The sequence below is a fragment of the Ochotona curzoniae genome, unplaced genomic scaffold (assembly GCF_017591425.1).
Source record: "Ochotona curzoniae isolate NIBS_2020 unplaced genomic scaffold, NIBS_Ocur_1.0 contig_291, whole genome shotgun sequence".
NCBI classification, from domain to species: domain Eukaryota; kingdom Metazoa; phylum Chordata; class Mammalia; order Lagomorpha; family Ochotonidae; genus Ochotona; species Ochotona curzoniae.
Window position 1 is genome coordinate 5,437,336 of NW_024465649.1, and position 21,128 is coordinate 5,458,463.

At 38.2% G+C, this 21,128-nt stretch overlaps 1 protein-coding gene and 1 non-coding gene across 2 annotated transcripts in view; one reads left to right on the forward strand and one right to left on the reverse strand.

Moving 5' to 3' along the window:
• Positions 1-21,128, reverse strand: part of PATJ (PATJ crumbs cell polarity complex component) — a 338,320-nt gene that overhangs the window by 286,508 nt on the left and 30,684 nt on the right. Inside the window, exons 7-12 of the mRNA XM_040978446.1 lie at positions 20,069-20,197; positions 9,622-9,840; positions 8,154-8,253; positions 6,055-6,146; positions 3,721-3,862; positions 1,178-1,324 (exon numbers count right to left, since the gene is read on the reverse strand). Of these exons, the coding sequence (XP_040834380.1) occupies positions 1,178-1,324; positions 3,721-3,862; positions 6,055-6,146; positions 8,154-8,253; positions 9,622-9,840; positions 20,069-20,197 (829 nt within the window). The remainder of the gene's footprint in view (positions 1-1,177; positions 1,325-3,720; positions 3,863-6,054; positions 6,147-8,153; positions 8,254-9,621; positions 9,841-20,068; positions 20,198-21,128) is intronic.
• On the forward strand, positions 4,947-5,140 carry LOC121155383. Its single transcript, XR_005883646.1, has one exon. It is a non-coding gene; the product is annotated as a U2 spliceosomal RNA (small nuclear RNA).

The window sequence follows — 21,128 nt, forward strand, 5'->3', positions numbered from 1 at the left end:
GTACAGTGGGCAAAACTGCAGTCGTTGGTGCTTGCATTCCACGTGGGCACCAGTTCAAGTCCTAGAGGCTCCCCTTCTGGTCCAGCTCCTTGCTAATGCACCTGGGAAAGCAGCAGAATATGGGCCTGGAAGAAGCTCCTGGCTCCAGTCTGATCTAGCCCAAGTCACTGCAGCCGTATGCGGTGTGAACCAGCAGACGGAAGACTTTCTTTTGCATTTACATAAATATATAACACTAACTTTCAAATGAATCAGTAATTCTTTAATAAGGAAAACTTCCTTCAGACTTTTCTTTCCAAAGACAAGCAAAGCACAAAACCCAAAGTTTTCTGGATGATATAAAGTGTTAAGTATCTCAAAATATTCACTCAGCTAGCCTGCCTCTCCTGTTTCAGATTCAGCTTGCTTATAGTCTAGACTCTGCTATATGAATTGAGCATCAAAGTACAGGTGAAAGGACAAAGTTGCAAATCAAGCAAAAAGATAATTAAAGAACAATTATATAGCAGCCTAGCAATTGGATCCAAACATATAAAAATGTATTTATTATTGATGAAAAGCTAATAGAACTATAAATAATGGATATATGTATATTAACAATAAACATAAGCTAAAACAGAATTAAAATGCTTTGAAAATTAAAAGTAGTTATCACATACTAATAAATATACATTCAAAATTAACATAATTTAAACAAAGACTAAACAAGAATGTGTTTGGTCCACAACTGCTACAACTGTTAAGATGTTCACATTGAGGCCAGAGCCATGACACAGTAACCTTCACCATCGGTGCCAGCAACCTATAAGGGTTGCTCCAGTTCCAGTGCAGCTCCTCGTTAACAAGCCTAGGAAAGCAGCAAAAGATGGCCCATGTGCTTGGGGATCTGAACCCATGGGAGAGACTGGAGGAAACCAAGCTTCTGGCTTGGAGCAGACCAGTCAAGGCTGTTGCAACTATTTAGGAATAAACTCAGTAAATGGAAAAATCTCTTTTCTCCTGTAAATCTGCCTTCCAAATAAAAATAAGTGTTTTTAAAATATGTTTATATTAAAAACACTGTATTTACATTTCCAAAATGGCTTTAAGATTTCTCCTATCATATTAATTATAAACACAGAGAACGACTAACAAACAAGAAGGCTAAATTGCTCCAAAATGAATATTTTATGCCTACCTGGTTTTTCCGAAGCTTGCAGGTTGTCATTTTTTAAATTATTTATTCTTTCTTCAACTTCCTCATCTTCATCATCCAAATTAGTTTCTGTTTCCACTGCTCCAGTTAGAAAGACAGTTGGTGATTTTGGTGATTCTACAACATTTCCTTAAAAAAGAATAAAAAAAAATGTCAGCTTGAATGAATGGTAGTTGAGAACTATATTTCAGTGAAAAGTTTCATTCCTGCTCTTCTGTTCCACATCCACATTACAAACATTTCAGGTTATCTTACAGCCTAAACAAATGCTTCAAAAAATTAAGCATTATTCCATTTTAGTTTAGGATTTCTGTCTGTAGAGGAATGACAACAGAAGCTATATTGATACCAGGGAATCTCTCTAAATCTTCTTAAGTGTGATAATAGTATCATGTTTATAACTGAATATGCTTTCTATAATAAATAAACTGAAGTACGTAGAGGTAAAAACGTCACGACGTGCACTACTCACTGTGAAATGATCCCAAGAGAAAAGATAAATGGATAAGTCCAAAATTGTAAAATGTTACCTATTAGATCCTAATGGTATATTTTTTCATTAAATCACCTTTCATTTCTAATGAAAACTACTTTACAATAAAAAGTTGAAAAATACAACTTGTCAGAAATTTCTTTTATCTTAGGAGACATCAAACCAATAGTTAAGAACTTTTAGATCAGCAATCCTTAGGTGTAAAGGTACAACCCAGAGCTAGACTAAGATATCCCAGCATTTACTGCAGAATTATTCACAACAACCAAGAGGTGGAAACAACCTAATGAATGAGCAGATAAAGACACTGGGTCACACACAATGGAATGTTATTCAACCTTTAAAAAAAAACAAGAAGTGAAGCCTGTCACGTGTCTTGTGCAAAGTGAAATGAGCCAGTCTCAGGAGAAAGAGCATAGGTTTCCTCTCAGATGAGGACTCGAATTAGCCAAACTCACAGAAGCCAAGTATGACTGCAGATACCAGAGGCTGGAGGAGGAAACGGAGAACTACTGGATGAGCTCAGAGTTTCAATTATGCAGAATCAAAGAGTTCTAGAGATCTGCTGTACAACAAGGAGTCATCAGGACTGTTTCATCTACTTAAAAACTAGTTGCAAGAGTACATTTCTTGTTAGTTATTGTTTAACCACAACAAAAATACTAATAAAAGTATCAACCACAAGCTTCTAGCTTATCTTGGGAAAACAGTCGCACATCAGTAAAGCCACAAGAGCATACACACTGGCACAGAAGTATACAAATAGTCGGGGTTTAAAGGAGGAAAGACAGTAACATTCAGGATGGTAAAGCCGGTATATTGCAAGAGCTAGAAGCTGCGCAGTTTGTTTCTATGAAACCAAATTCTAAATGTTAATAGTGCACGAGGCACAAAAATATGTGTGACATGGGGCAAGAAGCAATGATATAACCACTCCCTCCATTTCAGCCATACACATAAAACACAGCATGCTAAAAGCTATAACAGACTGCTTTTAAAAGAGTGCTTTGCAAAGGGTGTAGGGAACTACAGGACAAACCATGGAAACAATGGTGCCAATTTAAAGGCAAAACCAATACAAATTAAAAATGTAGCATGCCCAGTAAATAACTGCTTCAGAAACACTGAACATGCCTACATTCATTTGCGATAGTAGACCAAAGCCAAGGGTTCTATCAGAGCTATTAGGAACCATTATATTTATATAAACATTTATGTAAACCTTTTAAGGTCAATATGGCACATGCACAATTTGCACTATTTAAGCAATTTTAAATTTCAGACATGCAATACAGTTGACAAGGCATCTGTCTTTCAGCTGCAAAATTTCCACTATCATATAAGATATAAAAAGTTCCAAATGAAATCCAAATCAACAGCAGCTGAGGCCAAAGGCCACAAGGTTCATTGTACCTTAAGGGCAATACTTACAGAGGGGTAAACAGCTTTATTTATTCTCAGGACATGCTAATAGAAGCATGCCTTACTCCGTAGTTTTGTACTAAACCGTGGTACAAAACAAGTGTTCCCATGATCGTCAACTCTGATGATCAATTTATATGTGCTGACCAATAAAACACTGATATTCACACAAGTATATATTTGTTCTATCATGAAGATTTATTTCAATAAGTTGATATTATTCTATAAGCAAAAATATTTTTCACAGAAACTCAAGTTTTATTTTCTCACTGTACTTCAAAATTAAGAGATTTCAGTAAAATACATTGCTAAAAGAGATATGAACCCAAAGTTTGCAAATATAACAAAGCATTAGAAAAAAATTAAAACCCTTGGAGCAAAACGCATCAAAGCACTATTACTCAAAGATAAGCAATAAATGAAATTGAAAGCTTTTTCGAAACATGATTTCATTTCCATTTAGAGAAACTCCTAAAGCTTAATGCATGTCAGGGTTCATGTCCTAACATTTGGACTCTGGTTTTGTTTTTTTTTTTTTTGTACTCTCACATTATTAAAAGCAAAAGAAATGTTTCTCCATGAAAGGCAAAAGGATGGTAGAATTAATTACCTCTGTCTGAAGGTAGTTCAAGTGGGTAAGTAGATGAGGAAGTCTTTCTTCGAGCTAATGTTAAGTGTACCACCTGCCCAGCATGTCGTAATACTTCAACAACATCCTGGTTGGCAAAACCCTGAATATTTACACCATTAACCTAAAACATGAAGACACAAGTTAAACCGTTAAACCGAGGCTTTATTTTTTTTAAGATTTATTTTTATTATTTTTTTATTGGAAAGGCGGATATACAGAGAGGAGAGACAGAGAGGAAGATCTTCCATCCCATGATTCACTCTCCAAGTGAGCGCAATGGCCGATACTATGCTGATCGGAAGCCAGGAGCCTCTTCCGGGTCTCCCACGCGGGTGCAGGGTCCCAAAGTTTTGGGCTGTCCTCGACTGCTTTCCCGGGCCACAGGCAGGAAGCTGGAAGGGAAGTGGGGCTGCCGGGATAGAACCGGCGCCCATATGGGATCCTGGGCGTGCAAGGCGAGGACCTTAACCACTTGCGCCACCGTGCTGGGCTCGGCTTTTATTTATAATTCTGGTATGACTGGATACAATGAGACAACTGACTTCATATCACAAACAAGCTATCTTACATTTTTAGCAAGGATACAAAATGTAGTCAAAAAGTTGCTTTTTGATTGACTATGTTACAAACTAGAAAGCAAGTTCAAACTTGCACTTCCCCACCACCTTTTAACTAACAGCCTGAGAAAGGGTTTTACTCTCTGATACAATTCAAATTTAAATTTAAATGCTCTAAAAGATGGCCAGCTGCTATTTGTAGCTCTCAAGATGTATTAATAGAAGTCATTATCAAAGTTGAAGTGGTCATCCAATATTTCATCTATCCTATCACTGTGCAACATTTTCTAAAAAAAAAAAAAAAACCACTGATCACCTGAGGCTGCTATGAAGTTAAGTACAAGAAAGTAACTCTTCATCTAAGTTTAGCCCGATACATTCCTGAAGCACAACAGGACAACACGAGTCCTCTTTCAATCTTCACACTAGCCAAACCACTACTCTAGCTTTCCTCCTAAGTATTTTCTCTAAAGCATACACAACTATTTCTGGCCTCCAGACACTATAAATCACTGAAAGACATTTCTTATCTTAGGTCCATTAGTGTAAAAGGCAAGAGTCATGAAGGGTGCTTCCTGAGATGGACAAGAAGGACAAAGACTCAAGGCACCGCCCAACATCTGCCTCTATGTTACGAACCCTATGAGCATCGCTTCTCGGCCTTTTGGCCAAATGAAGTGGTAGTATCTGCTCTTGTCAGTTTGATATCTGATACATCCTCTCTCCAAGAACTCTATATGAAATGCATTTTTGGAATTAGGAGTTGGACTAACAGGAGTTTGCTCTGCCCACTCCACGCATTCACCTGGTATTGCAGTACCTCCAGGAACACTGCACCCCCTCAAGAGGGGGGAAAAAAAACCTTATGGATTTGCAGACACTAGACAGCTATTGAATCCATCTACATCTAAATGAGAGCATATAAAAATTTAATTTATACTAAATACACAACACCAATCTCATTAGTAAAAGGTACTGCATTCTAAAACATATAAAATATTTGAGGTATACTCAAAAGTTAGGAGGAAAATTAATTCACATAGAAATGGAAAGAGGTGGTGAATGGTTTGTTAATTTCTTGAAGTGTTTTCCAGGAGCATGTTGGAACATATTTTGAATATATTTATGTATGTATATAAAATAGATATATTTGAGTGACTATAAATGTGTAAATATAATTTTCTTCTACTAACTGTGAATCCTTTCTTTGTTAATAATCAAAAAAATGGCAGGAAGGCACCATAGTGTAACAAGCTAAGCCCCACCTGTGTATCAGCATCCTGTATGGGTACCTGTATTTGGTCCCACCTGTTTCACTTCCAATCAAGCTCCCTGCTAATTCGCCTGGCAAAGCAGTGAAAGGTGACCCAGGTCTTTGGGCAATTGCACCACATGGAAGACCTGGAAGAAGCTCCTTGCTTCTGGCTTACCCAGGCCCAGGCCCTGCCATTGCAGCCCCTTAGGGACTGAACCAAGAGTTGAAAAATTCTCTAGCTCTTCCTGTCTTTCTTTCTCTATAACTGTGCCTTTCAAATAAAAACAAATAAATCTCTAAAAGAAAAAAAAAACAAAACACAAAAGTTGGGGCCATAAAGGTCCAAATCAAATAGTATTTCATTGTGAGTTACACACAAACTTCATTTTCTAAAATCAAATTAAAGTCTCTAATAAGCCCCCATCCCTTTCAAATGCATAACAGTAAAGATCAACATTTCTTAAGCGTGATTCAGCTCTAACGCAAAGGGGAGTTACGTACGGCAATTATCTTGTCATTCACTTGAATGTGGCCATTGTGGTACGCAGCACTGCCAGGTATTATACTTTTCACATAGATCCCAGAAGCTTCTCCTGAAGGTACGGGCACATAGGAAAAGGAAAAAGCTCTAATTAGGCCTTGATTGCAACATTCATATCAAGAGGTTAATTAGCTAAAGAGAATGACTGAAGGCTTGATAAATAATACTATTTTGAACACAAGCAGAAGAAATTGATGGGTTATTACTAACTGTCACCATCACAAGTGACCTGAATTTGGAATGATTTGACTGACAACTACTCTTTTGGAAAAACAATCAGTAATGGAACCTTGACGAAAGGCCCTCCAATCCGAGCTGGAGTCCAGGAGAGCCCACACTGAGCTGACTCCCTAGGTTTAGCTCTAGTCTCACTGTTAATTTGACATAAGTCTTCATTATTTTTCACTAGTGCTAGGACAACTGTCTCCTAACAGAGGTTCCTGCCTATATTCAGTTCACTGCTCTTATTTGCACCCCATAAAAGGAAAAAACATACATATCTCAAAGAAAATTGGGATGGGCTAGGTAACACATCTCTCTACACTATGAAAATTCAACCTACACAAAAAAGCAGGCAGGCCTGGTGTGGTAGCCTAGCGGCCTAAGTCCTCATCTTGCACATGCCAGGATCCCATACAGGTACCAGTTTGTATCCCAGAGGCCCTACTTCCCATCCAACTCCCTGCTTGTGGCCTGGAAAAGCAGTCAAGGATGGCCCAAGACCTTGGGATTCTGTGCCCATATGGGAGACGCAGAGGAGGCTCCTGACTCCTGGCTTTGGATTGGCACAGTCCTGGTCATTGAGGCCACTTGTGGAGTGAATCAGCAGACAGATCTTTGTCTCTGTCTCTCTTCCTCTCTCTCTGTCATTCAAATAAAAATAAATAAAATCTAGGCTCAGCATGGTAGCCTTGCAGCTGAAGTCCAACCACAACGGCCAGAGCTGCACCAACCCAAAGCCAAAAGCCAGGAGCCTCAACCCACACAAGTGCAGAGTCCCAGGGTCGTGGCTGTCCTAAACTGCTTTCCTAGGCCACAACCAGGGAGCTAGATGAAACTGGGGCAGCCAGGATTAAAACCGGCACCCATATGGGATCCTGGCATGTTCAAGGCAAGGGCCTTAGCAGCTAGGCCACCACACTAGGCCAGCAAATTTCTTCTAAGAACTACCAAATACGTTTTCTGTGACGTTATTATACAATTCATATTTAGTTCTTTTGGGACTCATTTAAATTCTGAATCTAAAAGAACTGGCACTTGGAAGAATTTAAAATTTGAAAACAGACATTTCATTAAGCTGACATGAATATCACTCAGGACTCTGAATATATTTGCACTCTTAATCTTTCCACCTGCAGTAAATAGGCAAGATAACACTATTTTTTTTTTAAGAAAAGAAATTAACTCGCTAATCTTGCCACTTTTTCAGAAAACTGAAACATTTCATAATGCTGAATTTCCATGTTAATAGCATGTTCCTGATTTGTGAAAAGATCTATTTTCTTGGGCTAATAATTATTTTATGACAGAAAAAGCATTACATTAACTATTATCAAGCTGTGAAGGTAAGAGCTGAGGGAGTTTTATTAAGATACTCAAGTCACATATTTATATTTATTCTCCTATTTCCTAGATATGAAAAGAAAATAACTCTGCTGAAATATTTGCTTTATCTTACTTTTTTCTGTATAAATATGTTAACATTTTACACTTTATTATAAAATTCACATAATAATCAGCTTACTTTATTACCAACACAATTATATCATAATATATTAAGTCACAATATTCAAAATATATCCCTCAGAAATAATAGGAGGTGCAATTCAAATGCTATAATGCTGAATTGTGCAGTTCAATTCCTTTATTAATGACTATCAAGACAGCTACAAAATTATGAAGATAAAAATGTTTTGCGCTAATCACTGACTGCTGTTAGATTCATCATTTCATTGTTCAAGGTTTAAATTAAAATCTGCAAGTACTTAATTTTACTGTCCAGAAGCCTTAACTTCCTTAACAATTATTTCCAAACACCTCACAGAAATGGTTCATTTACCTGAATGTGATGTACCAACATAGCCAACAATTCTAATTCCAAGACTCTGTCCATCTTTTTTAACGAGCTCGACATCATAAGTTTCAAAAAGAGAATTATCCTACAAGGAAAAATATAATTTGTTTAGTTACATAACAGTGTCTACATAGCCAATCTGTGCAAAATTTGCCAAGTATTTTCTTAGCAAATGTAGTAGGTAAAGTTTAGAGATGATTCCCAAGATCTTCAGACACTAGTGTTATCCCCGTGTTAACACCTGAGGACGGCACCAGAGATCACCCAGTTGGTGTAATCTAACCAAATGATCCGTAAAAGCAGAATTGTCTCCTGCTGCTAGCAAAAAGGAAAGCAAGAAACATCTGAGGCAAAAGGATTCAATTTGTGGAATGAAAATGAAGGGTTATGTGCCGAAGCCTCATGAAGCTGAAAGAGGGCTTTGCCAAAAGCCAACACAGAAAATGGGACCTCAATCCTACAGCTGCAAGGAACTTAAATTGTGGGTGGACCAGAACCAGAACCTCCAGAGAAGAGAACAAAATTAACACCTTGATTTTGCCCTTCAGGGAATCCAGAGTGACCAGCCTTGCCAGACCTAACCAGACTCCCACACCACCGAACTGTGCACTAACACAGCTACCAACCTGGTATTACTCTGCTACATGAGATGAGAAAATCAACACAGCCACTTTTCTAAATCTCAGGATACATTTGAATCTGAAGGAATTACAAGCATAAGGAAAAATCCACAAACCAAATGTAATATATAATATTTCTTTCTGCTCCTTCCTTTTGAAAACTATTTGCTTTTGCCTTTTTATATCTTCATTCAGAGTCTATGAGATTGCTGGGGAAAGCTAGAAACATAGCAGAAAGATATAAATTCAAATTCTGGCGCTGCAACTTACTCCCTAGCAAGCTTTTAACCAATTATTCACCTTTTGTTTCTGCATCCATTAAATGGATGACATCACTTCTGTGGCAGAATTACTGGCAGGATTTCTATGACTTAGACAATCCCAAAGGATTAATAATCATGATTATCCTATCACTACAATAATAATTACTTCTTAATAATTTAATAAGCATTATTAAAATCTATCCTCTTTAGCACATATGTTTCTGTAAGGAATAGTTCTCAAATATTGACCAGTATTCTCATTTCCCCTCCTATCATTTAGACATCTTATTACCCACCTAATAAAACAGACCAAGCCAATATTACTCTTCTTCAATTGAGAAATGAGCAGCCACGGTGTAGGAAGGCTGAGTGACTTAGCCCAGAGAAGTACAAAGCAGAAAAACCTACCTGGTGTCTCCAAACTGGCAAACTGCGCTCTCCTTCACTTCACTGGGGAGCCACAAAATACTACTTGATTAAATGTGGTGTTTTGATTTAAAGGGTTTCTTGTCTGGCAGTGTATTATATCGGGTATTTTATTTAAGATGAAAGGATGATTTGAATACTCACAGAACCAGAGCTCCTGTTGGCTCCAGCTGGCAGGGCAACAGGCAGCGCCGTAGGGGTAGGAGGAGTCACCAAAATTTCGCCAATGGGGTTTCTAGCCACGAGCATCCTGACCGAGTTTCCACAGTTCCTCAGAACCTGTGCAACCTGCTCACTCGTCATCCCCTGCACATTTGTGCCACCAATCTTCAAGATATAATCTCCTGTCTGGAGTCTTCCATCCTTAAATCCAGGAGAAATAAACACATTATTTGTAGAAATCAATACTCTACTATTATCAGTTAATAAAAATCTATCAGTTCTACTTTCAGTTCTACAAAATGATTGACCAAGAAGTCACATGAAATCCTGAATTACTTTAAAATAACATTTATTTTTATTCATCTCAGAGGCAGAGTAACGGAGGGAAGAAAGAGTGGCAGAGAGAGAAATCTTCCACACGATGGTACATTTCCCAAATGGCCACAACAGCTGGAGTTGTGCTAGGCTGAAGCCAGAAGCCAGGCGCTCCATCAGAGTCTCCCTCAAGGGTAGCAGGGGCCCAAGTGCTTGGACCAACATCCATGCTGCCCTAGGATGGATTGGAAGCAAGCAGCTGGGACTCAAATTGGCTCAAATATGGAATGTGGTATTACAAGTGGTAGCACCACAACACTGTGCCCCTGAATTAAATATTTTTAATGAATGGGCAGACTGAGAAAAGAGTAAAAGAACTTTTCTTCTAGAACACAAATGACAGAAGGTTTCAATATGACAAAAGGAATCAGAATTTCTAAAATAGGCCTTTGGTTGAAAGAATCAATTCACACCTAATAGCCTAAAGCCAGGGTATTAATCACCTAATATAAGAACTCAAACACCACAAGGCTTCTGAAAATAAAAGGTCAAAACAGATACCCGCAGCATAACGCAAGAATCCCAAAACCCAACGAGCTCAGAGGCATGTTTGAGGAACAGAAAAATGCTGATGTGGCGAGAAGAGAACGTGGAAAGAAGAGAGTAGTCCAAGAAAGGAGCTACAGTGTTTCTGATGCGACCAGGAAAGTTTTCTCTGCATGACTGATAAAGGAAGTCAAGTGGAGGGTTAAAACGCTATGGAATTTAGTTTTAACAGCATCACTGGAGCTTCTGTGCTTAAAATAGGAAAGCATTAGCAATGCTCTACAAAGACATATGGGTACTGCGTTATTGAGAAGTAAGATTCTAGATGTATTTTTAAACAAATTGTTATCAGAATCTAGAAACAGCTTCTACAGGGTATGTGAGATAGAAAAAAAGAAACAAAATTTTAATTTTGTCTTGAGAAACTGGAAAAAGAGAGCTGCCATGAATTGAAACAGACTGCAGAGGGACAAGTGAGTAAGAAGAGAAATCAGGAATTCAGTTTTAGAGATATTCAGTCCAAGATGCCTACTGAACATTCAAACAGCAATATGAGGTAGAGATCACAAGAGAAATGAGACCACATATTTAAAGTTAGAAGTCATTAGCATCGACATAGTATTTAAAAGTCATGATTTTGGAGGAGTTTTTTTTATTTGATTTTTATTGGAAAGGCAGATATATAGAGAGGAGGAGAGAGAGAGAAGAAGATCTTCTGTCCGATGATTCACTCCCCAAGCGGCTGCAATAGCCAGAGCTGTGCTGATCCGAAGCCAGGAGCCCGGAGCCTCTTCTGAGTCTCCATGCAGTTACAGGGTCTCCAGGCTTTGGGCCATCCTTGACTGCTTTCCCAGGCAACAAGCAGGGAGCTGAATGGGAAACAGGGCCTCTGGGATTAGAAACAGTGCCCATATGGGATCCGGCATGTGCAAGGCAAGGGACTTTTTCCACTATGCTATTGCCCCAGGCCATTTGGATGAGTTTTGAGAAAGGATTTGCAATCTTCTTTTCGATCACCTGAATGGTAAGTGCATCAGTAATTATTCCTGCAATTATTGTCATATATCTCCCTTTATATGTACATAAATTTTATACACAGAACAGCTTTAGGTCATAATCTATCAAATATATGTGAATATTTCAAGAAGTCTGTGGAAAGTAGCATTAAGAGAGAAGTTTTATTCTGGTGCTAAAAAAGTAACTTGAAATCCATGCCTAATTTTTATCACACCCATTTTTCACAAATACTTTGAAGATCCCTCAAGATTTTTTGTGCCAAAATAAACATCTAAATTCTACTTCTCACTCATCTTTTGAAATGCCCTTATACATCAATTCACAATGTTTATACTCCCTTTGTCCAGGTGTGAAGTTTTTGAAATAGCTCATCCACCTGCATATATTTTAAACATGTTTCATCAGAAATTCTGAACTTGCATTATCCTTATTACTATATATTACAGATAATGAAATGGGAACACAGCTGGTTAGAAAAAAATTATCCCTGTTGAGAATTATATAGCCTGTAGATCACTAATGTGCATCATGTAGAGAAGGGCAATTTCAAAATGAGAAAACTAAAGTGCAAACACTGACCCACCTGACCAAAGTCAGGAAGTCAGCGAGTGGCAAACCAAAGTTCAATCCAAGTTTACGCCAACGCTTCTTCTTACCCAATTGTTTGCCGCATTTCTAATAACTCCAGAGTAACATTACTATAGAAAGCTGATCTCTTACACAGGCTGCTACTAAATTTACAATTTCTTAGAATATTGCCTATATACTAGTCAGAAAAGTTTAAATAAGATGAAGATGAAAAACAGACACTTCAACACTGAGTAAGGAAGATAATTATGTCGAGAATGGAGAAATGACTATTGAGTTAACTGGGCTCTATGTTTCATATTCTGGTTCTAGGTACCACTACCTATAAGCTGCAGAAAAAATTCTGAAGAAAGAAGTTTCAAAACGCTGTTAACACTGAAGAATCTATTCCCCATTCTTCCGTTTCTTCCATTTTGCAGGAAGGAAGCTTTTACAAAGCTTTGTGAATTGGTGTGAACATAGCAGAAAATGTTAGAAGTGACTGGGAGTAGAAAGAAGTGCTTTAATAAAAATACAACTCAATTCAGAAACATTTGGGCAAGATTTAAAGAAAGAAAAAACATGCAATGGTAAAATTAGCATGGAAAAAAGCAATAAATAATGACAATTTTATATGCTATTTTCATCCAAGTAATAGACTGGAAATAAAATAAGTAACTACTTAAGACAAAGCCTGTGGCATTAATGAAAAATAAGAGTAAAGCCAACTGTGGTAATCAAATTATTATAGGACAGAATTATGGCCTGACTAAAGAGTAGGAGTAACAAGTGTTTTTATACTTGGCTTGAATAAAAAAAAGGCATTTCATCATGAAGTATATATTTAGTCACAATTTTTTTCCCTATTTTACCTCAACTCTTAATTCAAAATGATGTAGATAATTTGCATCTGTCATTGAAAGTCAAACATTTTCTTCTTACAGAAAAACAGGTGTTCTCAGGAATGTGTAAGTACAAAAATAGTCATTAGTCAGACTGATAGGAAAGACACCACAATGACAGCTACCTTGTCTAAGTCCAACAGCGATTTACTCATACTTTCTGATCAACATTTTTCCACTGTTATCTGTCTGCTATGCAAGAAAAGGAAGATAAAAAGAATTCCTTCTATGATAGAAATCATATGCCAATGAAAGGCAATAAAGAGCTATGCGAAGATTCAAACACATAGCATGACAATCAAATTTAAAGCATATTAAGGAGTGGGCTTCAGTGGGACAGCTAAGATCCAGCTCGAGATGCCAGCACCCTACATCAGAGCATGCGGGTCTAACCCATGGGCTCTAGTCCTAACCCAATTTTCTGATAACGCACACCCTGGGCGGCAGCTCGTAACAGCTCCAGCGCTTGGGAGACTGGTTAGATTCTAAATGTCAGGTTTTCACCCTAGACCAGCTCTGCTTGGTGTGGGCATTTGGAGTATGAATCAGGGGACAAGAAATCCATTTTGTCATTCTGCCTTTCAATTACATAAATGCAAGATGATTGCTATTTTGTAGCTGACTGTAATAGTCTTCTTCAAATTTTTAGAGTTATGTTCAGGCCACAATAAGCAAAAACAGGCAATGACTCAGCAACAGTGCAGAGTGAGATAACTTAAGAAGGACTCAGCTAGGACCAACCCAACTCCCACAATGGATAAGAAAAATATGGTTATAGTGAACACCTGACACTAACACGGAACACATCTCGTGTGTGCTATCACTACTTACTATTGGAAGATTTGACTGTGACCTATATGATTTTTAGGGACACTAGGAAACTTATGCCTGATTTACTCCAACCTTCACCTCATGTCCTTTCTACCTGTTGATTTTGCTTTGTACTCAATTACTATTCTAAGTCACAACTGTACCAGTGTAAGTTACATCTTGTGTATCCACTTAATAAATCATCAAACCTTGGCGTGCCCTTGGACATTATTTCAGAAAAAATGAAACAAGCTAAGAAGTAATTTTCCCAGGGTTGGTGGTAGAGCCCAGATTTAAGCTTTCACCTATGTGATTGTAAAGTTCATGTGCCTCTTATGCTCCTTTCTGAGGGGTCTCTTTAGGATGCAAATAGATTTAGAAGAATTTGTCAAGAAGAATAATATGCCCCATCTTATGCCATGGACTGGGTATGAAGGTGGCATAGCTAAAGTCACCCAAAGAGTTTCAGCAGGTGTAACATGGAGGAAAACTGAGGAACAAACAGGGCCAAGCGTGAAAAAGAGACCAAGACTGCAGTAAACACAGCAGAGGCTTTGTTCACTACCAGATCAAATGAGAGACGGAACTCCATGTCCAGGCCTCACCATCCTCCCCACAGAGAGTTGCCAGCTCTGCTGTGCTCGTGCCAGCCATTCCCATGTCAGGAATAACGTTAGGCTCAATCTGGGGTAACTGGACTTAGGCAGTAAAGCCCGAGCTTAAGAGTCCAAAAGCTCTATGTTCACTCCTGACTTTGTTGCTTCCTGGTTGCACAACCTTAGGCAACTTCTTAACAGTTTCCAAATTCATACTCTTGAGAATAAAACTTGGAAGTCTGCTTTGAGGAGTACATACGAATAATGTATATTAGGCAAATAATAAAGTCTGGCATAAGCACTTGCTTCTCCATTATGACTCTGATGGCATAATCCTAACCCCCTCCCTCATGATCTGAAATGGTGACGATTTCTTCCAGTAAAGGGTGAAAAACAGACTTGGGCTTTTCCCAACAATGCCTCAATGGGATTAATGGGAAACAATGCACATCATATCCTCCTTGTGAAAATTCATAATGCATATTAATATAGTAAATAGCTAGAAAAACTCTTCTAGTAAATATTTGATTTTGCTAAGTTTATGGGACCCTTTCTTATAATAACTGCTGCATTATATACTATGACAAACCTCTACTACAAGCAAACAAGCTTCTTAAAATGGCTAATGCAGGGCAGCAGGGGGAAGAAATGTAGAATTACCCTCCGTATCATTTCTTTTCAGGTTAGAAAAAAAAATTATTTCAAAAGCACTTAAAACAATCATTTGCTTAGTGTCACAGATGTGTGTTTTCAAGACCTTTAAAATGGCTGACTTTTTTTTCTTAAGCTTATTTAATTTTTTTTTCTTTGTTTTCCATTATACAGTTTCATAGGTTTAGGGTTTGCCCCCATGGCTGCTCTTAAACTTCCTATTCTCAGAACTCATTTTACACTCATAAAAATTACTGAAGCAAATTAAGCTGCTATCTGCCATGCTGTCACCCCAATTCAGAGTGCTGGTTCCAGTCCTGGCTGCTCTACTTCCAATCTAGCTCCCTACTAATGTGTCTGGAAAACAGCAGCAGATGGTCTAATACTTCAGCTCTTGCCACCCATTTGCGCAACCAACCCAGACAATTTTGGTCTCCTGGCTTTAACCTTGAAGTTGCTGCTCTACTCTTTGACCACTGTTTCGTCAACACTAGTCTGTCTGGTAGATGTGATGAGTACCCATCATCAGTGGATTTCAGGAACAGAAAATGACTCTGGATAATGCGGCTGGGCCTCATCTAGTGAACGGGTGAGCTCCAGAGCATTAGCACACGTACTCAAGAAAGCATTCTGCCTCCAGATTGTACCAGAAACACGGCCGAGGGTTCCTGAGAAACACTACGGGCCTTCTGCAGGTTTCAAACTCACAACTTAGTATTGTTGAGTTTTCAACTCACTGGTCGTCAACATGTATTTCAAACTTGAAGTATCAGAAAGTGTAAACCAATAATAATCTACATATATCTACATATATCCCATTCTGGTCGTCATCTGTGCAGAATGCTGGTTCACAGAAACGGCTCATAAAGATTTCTGTGCAACTGCAAGCGTCTGTCCAAACGTATTACAGCACATGTGTAATCTGCATGTCAATTATACACTAATAAAACAGTAAAACATATTTCACTGAGAATCAAATAGCTTTCAACTTTGTTGATTTTCTCTAGAAATTCCTATTAATTAAAAATCAGAAATGAGAAATTTTTAAAAAGTTTACTATTTTAATTAAGATGTACATAAGAGACCTTCAAACAACTTTTTAAATGCCTACTATGAAAAACTTTGCACCAATTTCAAAATTTTTTGCTATGAAATAAATTTTTCTTGTAATTTCATCTCCATGTGCTTTTTCAAATATGTTTCCATATTCTGTAATATAATCATTTTTTTTAAAGACTCATTTATTTTGGGCCCAGCACAGTGGCCTAGTAGTTAAAGTCCTCTCCTTGAATGTGCCAGGATCCCATGTGGGGGCCAGTTCTAATCCCGGCAGCTCCACTTCCCATCCTGCTCCCTGCTTGTAGCCTGGAAAAGCAGTCTAGGACGGTCCAAAGCCTTGGAATCCTGCACCCATGTGGGAGACCTGGAACAAGTTCCTGGCTTCAGATCAGCACAGTACCAGCCTTCACACTCACTTAGGGAGTGAATATCTGACTTTGTAATAAAAATAAATAAATCCTTAAAATTTAAAAAAAAAGATTTATTTATTTTTATTGGAAAGACAGATATATAAAGAGAAGGAGAGACAGTGAAAAAGACCTCCCGTCCACTGGTTCACACCCCAAAAGACTGCAGCAGCTGGAGCTGAGCAAATCTGAAGCAAGGAGCTTCTTCCAGGTCTCCCATTCAGGTGCAGTATATCAAGGCTTTGGCCCATCCTGGACCGTTCTGCCAAACCACAAGCAGGAAGCTAGAAGGGAAGAGAAGCAGCCAGAACATGAATTGGCGCCCATATAGGACCCCAAGGCATGCAATACAAGGACCTTAGCCTCTAACCTACCACACTGGGCCATTTTTCCATTTTTAAAACAATTATATTTTCCAAAATGTAAAAACTAGTTAGAAGAGTCCCACTTTTTTACATTTTTATAAGTCTTTTTAATCTCTGGTTAAAAGACGTCATATCCCCTTCATCCTTCAATTTACTACAATATGTTGTATTGGCTAAAATACATGAAGAAAATCTGGCCTCAATCAGATACGTACAGTTGAGAAAGGGAGGAATATTTTAATAGTCCTTTCATCCTAATTTTCTTTGACAACACACCCAAATCTGGTAACTGGCTTTGTTTAAGCTGGTGTGTGTGTTTTTATTTATTCGAAAGGAATAGCAATAGATATAGCTAGAGAGGAAGAGATTTTCTTTTTTTTTTTTTAATTTATTTTTATTGAAAAGGCAGATATATAGAGAGAGGAGAAGAGGAAAGATCTTCCATCCAATGTTACCCTCGCCAAGTGACTGCAATGGCCAGTGCTGTGTCAATTTGAAGCCAGGAGCCAGGAGCTCTTCCAGATCTCCCACACAGGTGCAGGGTCCCAAGGCTTTGGGCCGTCCTCGACTGCTTTCCCATGCCACAAGCAGGGAGCAGGATAGAAAGCAGGGCTGCGGGATTAGAACCAGCACTCATAGGGGATAGGCATTTGTCTAGTAGTTAAAATATCCACATCCATCTCATGCTGGAGTACCTGGGTTTAATGTCCAACTCTGGCCCCTAGTTCCAGTTTCATGGAGAGGCAGGGAATGGGAGGTAGCATTGGTGGCTCCAGTGATTCAGTTTCTACAAACCATCTGGAAAATCTAGATTTTAACCCTCAACTACTATTTTCAGAAAATGGTAGGGATCTAGACAGTGAGCCAGAAGATGGGAACTTTCTCAGTATCTACTTCTGTCTTTTTGTGCCTCTATCTCTCAAATAAACACTTTAAAAATTCATTGTATTATGGACCCAGCACAATGGCTCAGTTGCTAAATCCTTGCTTTGCATGTGTCAGGATCTCATATGAGCTCCACTTCCCATCCAGCTCCCTGCTTGAGGCCTGGGAAAGCAGCAAAGGATGGCCCAAAGCCTTGGGACCCTGCATAAGCATGAAAGACGTGGAAGAACCACCTGGCTCCTAGCTTCAGATCAGTTCAACTATTGCCATTCTGCCATTTGGAGAATGAACCAGCAGCTGGAAGATCTTTCTTTCTGTCTTCTTTTCTTCATAAATCTGTTTTTCCAATAAAAATTTTAAAAATTAAAAAATAAATAAATCTTTTAAAAAAGATTTCACTATATTATCTTCAATTTTTATTAGATTATTCACCGATGATTACTTTGTGTTAATACATATTGGTCTACAAAAAATATAAACTCAGAATTATGCAGATCTTCCAATTACTGACATATTTCATTGTACAATATTAAAAATAATATTGGCTAACATTATGGTAATCAGAAAAAAATCATTAAATATTGAAAAGTTTCAAGCACATGGTAACACAAAAAATCTTCAAAATTCTGATTTTTGTTTGAAAGCTCAAATCCTATCACTGCCAACACACACTGTCAGTTGTTTTCTTTGAAGTAACAGACTCTCTTCATTCATTTTCATGGACATGCCTGCCAAATACTCAAGTCTGAATAACCATACTTTTTCTGTCAGTTATTCTTTCAAAAACAAAAATACTCCATATTTAAGAAACGGCTATTTCAACTGGCAAGTGCTTTCTCTCAACACAACCATCACGCTCAGTATACAGCAGCAGTGCTATATGGTGCTTCATCTTGACACACCACATTTAAAAGAGATGAACCAGGACGTTCAAATTTTACTAACATTGACCATTCATCATCCATTGTTAGAATTTTAAAAATACCCTCAAGGGACCTGGTATATTCCCTTTCTTTTGTGATAAGCTTGCAGCAGAAAGGATTACAATGACCACTGGTTTAGTGTGCATCCACTGCCTTTTGTTTAGTATCAGCAGTTTCATCTATTTCTGCTTTTGCACCATTACAAAGCTCAACAGGGTTAAAAGCGATGCTTACATTTAGAATTATTACAAAAAACATTGTGAACTCAGACCCTGCAAGGATCTCAGGAATGCCCTGACTAAACTTTAAGAAATAAAGTGCTAATGAACCATTCTAGAATGCTGAAAGGACAACAGGATCATTAGTGGTTCCACAATTTCAGGCAGAGCAAATTAGATCAGAAATGAAGACATGTAGAATCATTCAAAGGTCCATTTGCACAACAAGTTTGCTGTTACAAATGTGTATCTATTAGAAGAGAAAACTTAAGTCACCCAGCAACAATCAGTAAAAGTTTACATATTCTAGTTAAGAGTGTAACTAGAATTATTCCTAATTTATCAGAGACATGCTGCATAATACCAGCTCATGATTAACTGACTTCACAATCAAATTTACGAACTTATTTCTAAAAACTAAATCCAGCAGGTGTTTTAAGTGGGGGTGCAGCCACTGCTTGGGATGCCTGCATCCTGCAGGGGAATTCCTGGGTTTGGATCTCAACTCCACTTTCAATTCCAGCTTCTTGCTAATGCAGATCTGGGAGGCAGCAGGAGATGGCCCAACCAGGTAAGTGTCTGAGTTCTGGCTTCATCTTGGCCCTATCCCAGCTGTTTCAAGCAGTAAGAGTAAAGCAGCATTTCAGAAGACATCTACCTGTGTATGTATTTCTCATTCTCTGCCTTTCAAACAGAATCAAGAAAATCCTTGGAAAATGATAAATAAAAGAGGTATTCAACAATTTTTTTCTTCAGTGATAAGTTTTTCATGGTATCCAGTTAGTTTACTCTGCTAAATAATAAAGTAGTCATTTGATTTTATAATGCAACACAATCTTATCTTAATTCTGCAAGAATTACCATGAAATATATTTGGGCAAATATATTGTTGAATCTTCTCATTTTAACATTAAGGCCATAGAAAGATACTATGAGAGAAAATAAACACATGCTAAAAATCAATCCCCATTGACAATAAAAAACATCACCCTCCGATGAAATCAAGAAGCCTATCAAATTAGGAACCACTTAAAATAAAGCAGAACACTGATATCTTCAAAGTCATATTTAAAATCCAGTTATGCAGTAATATTTACAAGTAATCATAATATTACATGTGAAGGCATATGATTTAAATTTTGCAAAGTCAGAAAAAAGATGAACTTACTCGATCTGCCAACCCTCCTGGAACTATAGTCCTCACAACCACGCCACTTGATCTTCCTCCAACTATCCCAAAGCCTAGTCCAGAGCCGTCATTAACGAGTTCAACATCTTCAATATGGCCCCAAGAAACCTACAAATTAATGGAAAAAATCTTAATGTTATTAAAACACACCAATGTTTAGCTTTCTAAAGCAATAATTACTAAAGGAGCAGAGAGCTTCAGCAAATTTAACAGTCATACAATTAAGCAAGGCAAACTTCTAAAGAACCAGGTATACATATATAAATAATCAAATGATCCAGTAGAAATAAATTAAAACACAAGGCAAAATATCAGAATGACGCTTTTAGCTCTAAGAGGGTGAGCAGCAGGTCTCATTTCCCTGTCTAAGCAAAGTGGATAGAAGGAATCAAAAAATACTTACCTGCTTGAATTCAATGCTCACAAAATGTTATAAACATTTTATGAGGAAGTAAAAGACCCTAAATCAAACGAAAAAGCCTGGAAACTTTCAAGGAAAGGAAACGTTTAAGTTGCACCACAAAGACATTCAAGCAAGGCAAACATGAGAGTAAAGCCAACCCAGATAAGGGATTGGCTCAAAGGTATGGCCAATACTTTGTACTTAAGCAGGTAAGCAAGTGATTTAGCTATTTTAAATTTATAAAGAGAAAATACAGAAAGATCCTGTCTGCTGATTCACTGTCCAACCTGAGCTGATCCAAAGCCAGGAGCTAGAAGTCTTTCCCAGGTCTCCCATGCAGGTGCAGGAGTTGTAGGGCCCGACGCCTTGGCCTAGCAGCTAAAGTCCTCCCCTTGCAAGTGCCAGGATCCCATATAAGCAACAGTTCTAATCCTGGCGATCCTGCTTCCCATCCAGCTCCCTGCTTGCGGCCTGGGAAAGTAGTCGAGGATGGACCAAAGTCTTCGGATCCTGCACCCGCATGGGAAACCCAGAAGTAGTTCCTAGCTTCAGATCAGTGCAGTTCTGGCCATTACAACCACTTGGAGCATGAATCTTCGGACAAAAGTTCTTCCTCTCTGTCTCTCCTCCTCTCTG